This window comes from Hyalella azteca, unplaced genomic scaffold, assembly GCF_000764305.2.
Source record: "Hyalella azteca isolate HAZT.00-mixed unplaced genomic scaffold, Hazt_2.0.2 contig15888, whole genome shotgun sequence".
Classification (NCBI taxonomy): Eukaryota; Metazoa; Arthropoda; class Malacostraca; order Amphipoda; family Hyalellidae; genus Hyalella; species Hyalella azteca.
Window position 1 is genome coordinate 1 of NW_025945722.1, and position 7,634 is coordinate 7,634.

At 36.9% G+C, this 7,634-nt stretch overlaps 1 protein-coding gene across 1 annotated transcript; it reads left to right on the forward strand.

The window, feature by feature from the left end:
* The first annotated feature begins 3,547 nt into the window (after positions 1-3,547).
* Positions 3,548-7,274, forward strand: LOC125179231 (ponticulin-like protein H). Its single transcript, XM_047884684.1, has 7 exons — positions 3,548-3,567; positions 4,141-4,270; positions 4,601-4,680; positions 5,496-5,564; positions 5,766-5,994; positions 6,443-6,537; positions 7,146-7,274. Exons 2-7 carry the CDS (start codon positions 4,193-4,195, stop codon positions 7,195-7,197), a joined length of 603 nt encoding a protein of 200 aa, XP_047740640.1. The 5' UTR covers positions 3,548-3,567; positions 4,141-4,192; the 3' UTR covers positions 7,198-7,274.
* Positions 7,275-7,634: the final 360 nt, after the last annotated feature.

Sequence of the window (7,634 nt, forward strand, 5' to 3'; positions counted from 1 at the left end):
CCAGCACTACATCTACCTATATGTCTACCTTCTGCCCCAGCACTACATCTACCTATATGTCTACCTTCTGCCCCAGCACTACATCTACCTATATGTCTACCTCCTGCCCCAGCACTGCATCTATATACCTATATGTCACATAATTCGTGTTTATCAGGCAGTCGCGTTAATAGACTCTCGTTTAATTGTGCCGGTATCACCTGAAGCTGTGATGCCTGCTCATCACTGATTGGATATTCATAATAATGAGGTCATTTCGTTATTTGATTATATCCTTCCTAATAAAACCTCCACCCTGATCAGTAGATAATAAGGAAATTATAATGATATTAAAGTTGTTCTTCACCTACATAATGTACATAACAAACATAACAGTTTTCCCAATGAGATGAGAGTTGCGAATAGCTCCGACGGCGGTCACTATAGCTGGTCAACCCGCATGAAATTAGGCTTTAATATAGGAATTTTTATGTAAGGTTAAATTTTTGTAGACTTTAGCCGGATACATTAATTTTACATTTACAAATGACCACAAGTCATTTACGCTGCAAGTATTTGAACAGGACGTGTCTATTTTACTTGTCGTTGACTGTTGCAACTGTGAAATTGACAAAACTTATTCAACATAATTAATCTTCATTACATTTCTACGCGAGAAACGTCGAGTCTCTGATGAAACTGAGGCTTCAGCACATAAGCATCGACAGGCTACAAGAAATGAACGCGAGGGATGACCGTAGTACCCATTTATAATTAGTCGTTAGAAAGAAATTAAAGCATTGTAATCGCTTTCCTTATAATCACAAAATTCGTCGAGCATGACCATAATAAAATTAAATTCAAAGCGTAAAAAAATTAAAGGAATTATAGAGCAGTACACACGAACGAAAAATTAGGGAAACGGGGAGAAATTGAAAGGAATAATTAGCGACAGAACTTAGACCGATTATAATAGAATTCCTGCTGCTCCGGTTCATGAATAGAATAGAATAGCAGCGTCGGAGTTGAAGAAATAGGCCCATGGCCTGTTGCCGATTCTTGAACTTTTCGTGACTTGATTCACAAGGGATCCGGCCTTTGGAACCCGATCTTGCTATAAGGGCGATAGTTGCCCGGGCAGCTTTTGTCACCTTTTTTGAACAATGGTGTCACTTGAGCTTCTTTCCAGTCAGCCGGCAACATTCCTTCGTTCAAAGTTTTTCGAAAAAGTGACGTCAGAGGGCCGGCTAGGACAGTTGCTAAGTCTTTGAGTAATCTGGGGTGGAAGCCGCCTGGTCCACATGACTTGTTTGGATTTACAGCGATAAGGCGCCTGAGAACCTCTTCTTCTTGTATTTCAAAGCTTGTTAATTTAGAGCCGACTGGGCGCTCCTCTGCATTGCAGAGGAAGAATTGCATTACCGGCAAGCATTGAACTATAAAGAAATTATTATTCTGAAAATAGTGCAAGAAAGTGTGAACAATTGTACGATATATTTATTCGTATTTATTTATTCGTATCTGCAAAAATGTGCATATTGTAGTGAATCGCAGTTGTAGAATTTAGTAAATGCGGTCACTACGTTAAAATTTTTATTTTAGTTCAAATGTAGGTTTTATCAGCCTTCTTAACCAACATACTGTAGGCCCTTTGCATTCTACGGCACTGAAACGACCGCAAAATTTTGATCTGCAACAACTTGACCGAAGGCGTTCAACGTTTAGTGAATATGAGATCGTACATATTTCTTTCTGCAGCGGCAGGTATCTAAAATGCTTTTCGAAAATAAGCGTAGTTCAAAGGGAGCAATCATTGAAATTGGAATTCATAAGATTTCCCATATAAAAGTGAGGTCAATAAGGCAAATGTGGAAATTATTCAGGAAGATGGATGGAGGAAGGTACTTGAACATTACTGATCTCCAAATCTGCACGACTCCATGTTTTTTCTGCCTTTAAATTTAAATTAAATTGTCCACATTATGAGAGTAAACTCGATAGAAGCTCGAAAGCCCTAGCTGGGGGTAATGTTTGTCGTGGATCTGTGCTTGGTGGATCAAATAATATCCTCAACAAGAATTTTTGAATGACAAAGAAAAATTAATTTAGGTTTGATAGATGTTCTTAAACAAGCTTCTTTTCCAAGGATTTTGAGGAAAAAAATTTCCCTAATTTAACTTGTGAACGAAAAGAAAGGCAGGTATCGCCGTTGATATCAATGCTTCACTGCGCGTTTTGGACCTTGCAGCTTATTACTGACGAATAAAATTATAGATCTTAATATGACGATTGTTGCGTATCGTCCATACTACTTATCTGAAACGACTAATTTCTCTTACGACGCATATAGTCTCCGTAGCGACGGTACGGCTACCACAATACGGCCGCTATAAGAGCAAGGGCGGCCATAATTAGGATGGGTATACGGTCGTTACTCGACAACCGTATCACACTACGGTTGTTATTCGAATGGAAAATAGGAAGGAGAGTGGTGGAAAATACTCTAGTATACACATCACTTTCATATATACGTCTGACATATTCATCGACAACTCTACGGCATTACATTGCATTTTCTCATAAATTCAATCCAATTTCAGAGATTGGATCGAATTATGAAAGACAGATAGTGGTATAGATGTCAAATTCGGAAACTGTTCACGTGTCCCAGTTTTTACATCACAACTTTTTTTGGGCTTGGGCGAGTTTTCCTCCCTATGATAATATAGAAAGAAAAATCAACCTAAATATACCGAAAATCCAGGGAGCAAACGATGTACTTGCAATGCGCATCTGTATATTAATAATGCCTATTCGGAATTATCGATAGATTTTGGTTTGAAAGTTATCGAAGGAATTTTCATTGGCCATCGATATCCGTCTTTCATTCACTATTTGATAGAAATTATTATACCTACGAATTAAACACCATTAATTTTTAATTATCACCATTATCAGATTAATCACCAGTATCAGATTATTCACCAATATCAGATTATTCACCAATATCTGATTAATCACCAGTATCAGATTAATCACACTATCAGATTAATCACCAGTATCAGATTAATCACCACCATCAGATTAATCACCAGTATCAATATAATAACCAGTTTCAGATTAATCACCATAATAATGGTAATCACCAGCATCAGAATAATCACCAATATCTTATTAATCACCAGTTAAGTCCACAGGAACGCACAGGCCAGTAAAAATTAACTATGCAATGAACAGGTAATGCTATCATGTAACTCCGACAGGTGAAGCGACTGGACCTCCGACACTGGCCACAGACACACGAATAATGGCCGGCAAAGAGATCCGGAGTTCGCTATCTGCTATTCTAGTGGTTGATGCTAAAAAATAAATCTTGAATTATATATTTTATCTTAAAAGTTAATGAACTTCGGCTACAATATTCCAACAATATCTTAGAACCGGTGAATTGGTCAGTGCTGCCGCCTGCCGGTGAGAAATTCACCTCGACATCTTCCACTGGAAGCACCTGCGACGGCAGATAAAAAGCTTCCAGCCATGGCCTGGAGTGTCATTTCGGTCGGGCGCTCAGAGAGGCAACCTTTGCAGGTGAGCATAGCAAGATGAATTAATTTTATTTAATTATACTACACAAGTGAGAATCTTGAGCATATAGGCTGTTACTTGACGACCTGATATAGATGATCAAGGAATTTCCCAAGCATTTTAGAACGAAGCGCGAATGTTATAAAACAGCAAACAGATCTTTCTAATATTTTTTTCAATGAACAATCTTCTCAAAACGATGGCAATCATTTGCATGTCTCATAATTTGTAATATCTGTGATTAGTAATAAAAAATAGCATCATCATCAATGTAATAAAACATCATCAAGTACGGTGAAGACGCTGCACGACCACGACACCGAAAACTCACAATAATAAAAATACCTATGTGATTATAGCATATTGACTAGTCTTCTTTGTATCATGAAATGTTACCCACAAACATGAGACTTCAGATCATGTAATCATGAAAGACATCACTGTTTTTTTATGGTTTCCGAAGGAATAGGGTTTGCCATCAGTTAGCAATGGTCTTCAAAGGAATGTAAGTAAATAATCGAAATTTAAATAATGCCAAACCACGACAGAATGCATCTCACACTTTCTTCTTCGCAGGAATTTCGGTAACAAGAAGAAGCAAAGCCAGGCGAGCGTCGGAGCCGCCGTCATGAAGTCCATTATATTTGGTCTTTTGCTCTGCCTCGTCGCCGCGCGAGTGCCGATCAATCAACGCTACGCAAGTCAGGTAAAGTTATTCGAGGTTATGAATCAAAATACTATATTGAAATGGTTTATAACCAAAATTTCAATGTAGAACAATTTATTATTCAATTTATACTGATTATTATTTTGAAAGAAAATTAGCAATATAGCGTACCATATCGTTCAGTTTAGACAGAAACTCTAGGTTTTAAAATATTGAGTAAATATTTTTGAAACACAAGCTATTTGCTCGAATATAACGCTACTAATAATGCAAGTGATTACGAATTTTACTTGACAATTTTTTTCGTGATGAATTGTCACCTAAAAAATAGTTCATAACAAATGAACGAAAATTGAATTTTCTTAACAGATTCAAGAGAAAAAAGGAAAAACTTGGAATATTGAGGACAACATTACAGAACACGCAAAAAATAATCAAATGCAACAAGAGTAAGTGAAATCAAATTGAAAATTTAATATAAGAGAACCAATTTCAAAATATTTAGTTCGTACATGCCAGATTTACGTGTATGTTATGTTAGAATTGCGTGATGACATGCCATAATTACGTGCATATATGACATGCCAGAATTACTAGATAACATACCATAATTGCGTTATGACATGCCAGAATTACTTGATGACATGCCATAATTACGTGCATGACATGCCAGANAATTACGTGCATGACATGCCAGAATTACGTGCATGACATGCCATAATTACGTGCATGACATGTCAGAATTACGTGCATGACATGCCAGAATTACATGCAGAAAAATATTCAGCAGGTGATTATCATATTCCTTCATTATCAATCGCGAGGTTTTAGCCGAAAATCGTATTTTTGAGAATATATATTAGATTTGACCATTCTAGATATAGTTCATTATTAAATCAGATTGTATAAGATATAATATTATTTCAGATATTATAGGTTAAAGCTGACATTTAATTAATTTAATTAACTGTAATTTAATGTACAAAATTATAAAGCTATTGAGTTGAGAAGTTTCAGTATTTTAAACATGACATCAGAAACAATTAATTCTATCTTAGACCAGCCATTTTATTTTGAATACATATGATAAGTTTTCCGAACGAGGTTTAAAACTATTTCTTTACATTGCCTTCAATATACCACTAATGATGTATGGTTCAGGCATCAATAACTGTTTGAAATACGATTGTGTTAATTTCAAAAATGCATTCCTAATCCATGCAAGGATTATCAACATTAAAGCGTTCATTTTTATCTTCGACAGAATATATCAGGACAACACAACGATATGTGTCATCGCTAACGATTTCTGCACAGACGTCGACGCTTCTGGGTGCATGACGTGTGACAATAAACCCCTCCAGAAGTACTGTGCTACGTGTCTTGCTCCCGATCGTAACGAGACGGTGCAAATGATGATGTTCACAGACGATCGTAACGAGGCGATCGTAATAACGGTCTATGTACATTTGCTTTGCCTGACATGTCCGACTACCACTACCCTTAGCAATAACACCACTTCCACCTTCACCAGCCCAACCACCGCCACCAACCCAACCACCACCGCCAGTACTACACCGTCCACCAGCACATCCACTACTCCGAGCACTACATCTACCCCACCAACGCCCAAGTTGAAGCTGGGGGCAACCAACACAGGCACCTGTCACGTGGCTGTAACTGCGTTCTACGCCAATGTTACTAGTCCGAACTATCCTCGTGACCATCCTCCTAACACCCACTGCGTCATTGCGCTATATTCGGTAAATAATTTATCACTTTGGAAAGCATACACATTAATGTAGCCACCATTTTCTAACCGAGAGATCAGAATTGAAATTGAGAGGACTTCACAAATCCAGGTATCTTTTGTAGCACTGACGGGGTTACATTTTCCAGAGATGCGAATGCATAACGACTGGTGTTATTCTGTGCTCAAATTAGTCCAGAATACAGATGTAGTAAACGGGTGAGGATAATTTCATGAATTTTCACCAAATTGTTGCCCAAAACTTATTGTTCAAATTAATCACAACACTTAGATATTCATTTCAATACTTTAGTGGACCAATCAGCGCAATTTATTAAACACTCTTTCATGCATACCTTGTCACATTTACTGAAAAATATCTAAGGTTTTTTTTCTGGACGAGAAATGAAAATCCCAAAAAACGTTGTCTTTGTCGCTTACTCCTGCCATTCATGTTCTAGCCGGAGCCCCGATTCCTGCGTGTGATGCCTGAGACGCCTGTAATTGGTTGGTTCGATTCAATGAAGATTAGTGGAGTCTATAACCAAAATGAAGAGTAAGTTGCCATTATGAGTTAAACAAAATTTTAACGATCATCAGACACGAGTGGCCAGTCATGAGTTGCTTAGCCATATGGAAACTGCGAAGAGTGTACAATTTTAAGTAGAGAGGAGAAAAGAACTTGCGGTCAAATTTTACTAATGAATCTGACTAATGAAATATATTCATTGAAAACTTGAACCCAAATAATTTTGATATTCCTGAGTGAAAATAATATATGACTTCCGGTAATATTATTTATTTCGTTCCTCACCCAATCATCAAATTCAGTTGTTCCTCCAGAAACTTATTCTGGGGAGTTCACGGAATCTTAAAGTCGTATGCCTAATATTTAGATATAACTTTTTATACCTAATACTTTTGTAATCTCTTTTGCAAATTATTTCATATGCCGTTAATATCTCTGTTCACATTTTTTGATAATGGGTTAGTGAGCCAAATAAATTTTTTTTCCGAAATTTCACGAGCGTAAATTGTACAGTTGGCTAGTTAATGTACCCGTCGGGACCGAAAAATTAATCAATCTCATTATTAAATATTGAAGTACAGTTTTCTTCATAAGCAATGAAAAAAATAATTTTGGATTTGTTTGTCCGATTTCAGAATTACTGAGAACGACAATTACGAAGATATTTATTTCCAAGTCCCCGTGTAACGTTTGAGTATAAAGCGTTTTGGCTGTTTGACAAACGCGCATTCACGCTTGGCTTTGAGGCCTTCACCAATGACTGTTGCAAGGTATGGCTTAATGTAGATCATATCTTTAACACTTCCAATGGCTTTGACAATTCAATAATTTCTAAAGTTCTAGTGCTTGAAAAATAAATGCAACGTTTTTACATGTTATAAAACAATGTTGAGAAATCTTGTGATGTTGACACGTTTGAAGATCGAATGCCGTCATTCGAGACTGAAACCATCGATATTCGAAATATCTTCTGCTCGACGTCACAGTTATAATAATTTTGTTTTCAAAGGCTAATAACGAAACACTAAATTGGTAAACTCCATTTACTGTATTACCCAAGATCATCAAAATGAAGGCGGGAGAAGTTGAAATTTTAAGGCCCTGATTGAAAGCCGAGAGGCTTC

Coding starts and splice junctions, on each gene's coding strand:
- LOC125179231 (XM_047884684.1), top strand. CDS start 4,193: ATGAAGTCCATTATATTTGGTCTTTTGCTCTGCCTCGTCGCCGCGCGA. Junction 4,271..4,600: donor ATCAACGCTACGCAAGTCAG/GTAAAGTTATTC, acceptor TTTTCTTAACAG/ATTCAAGAGAAAAAAGGAAA. Junction 4,681..5,495: donor AATAATCAAATGCAACAAGA/GTAAGTGAAATC, acceptor TATCTTCGACAG/AATATATCAGGACAACACAA.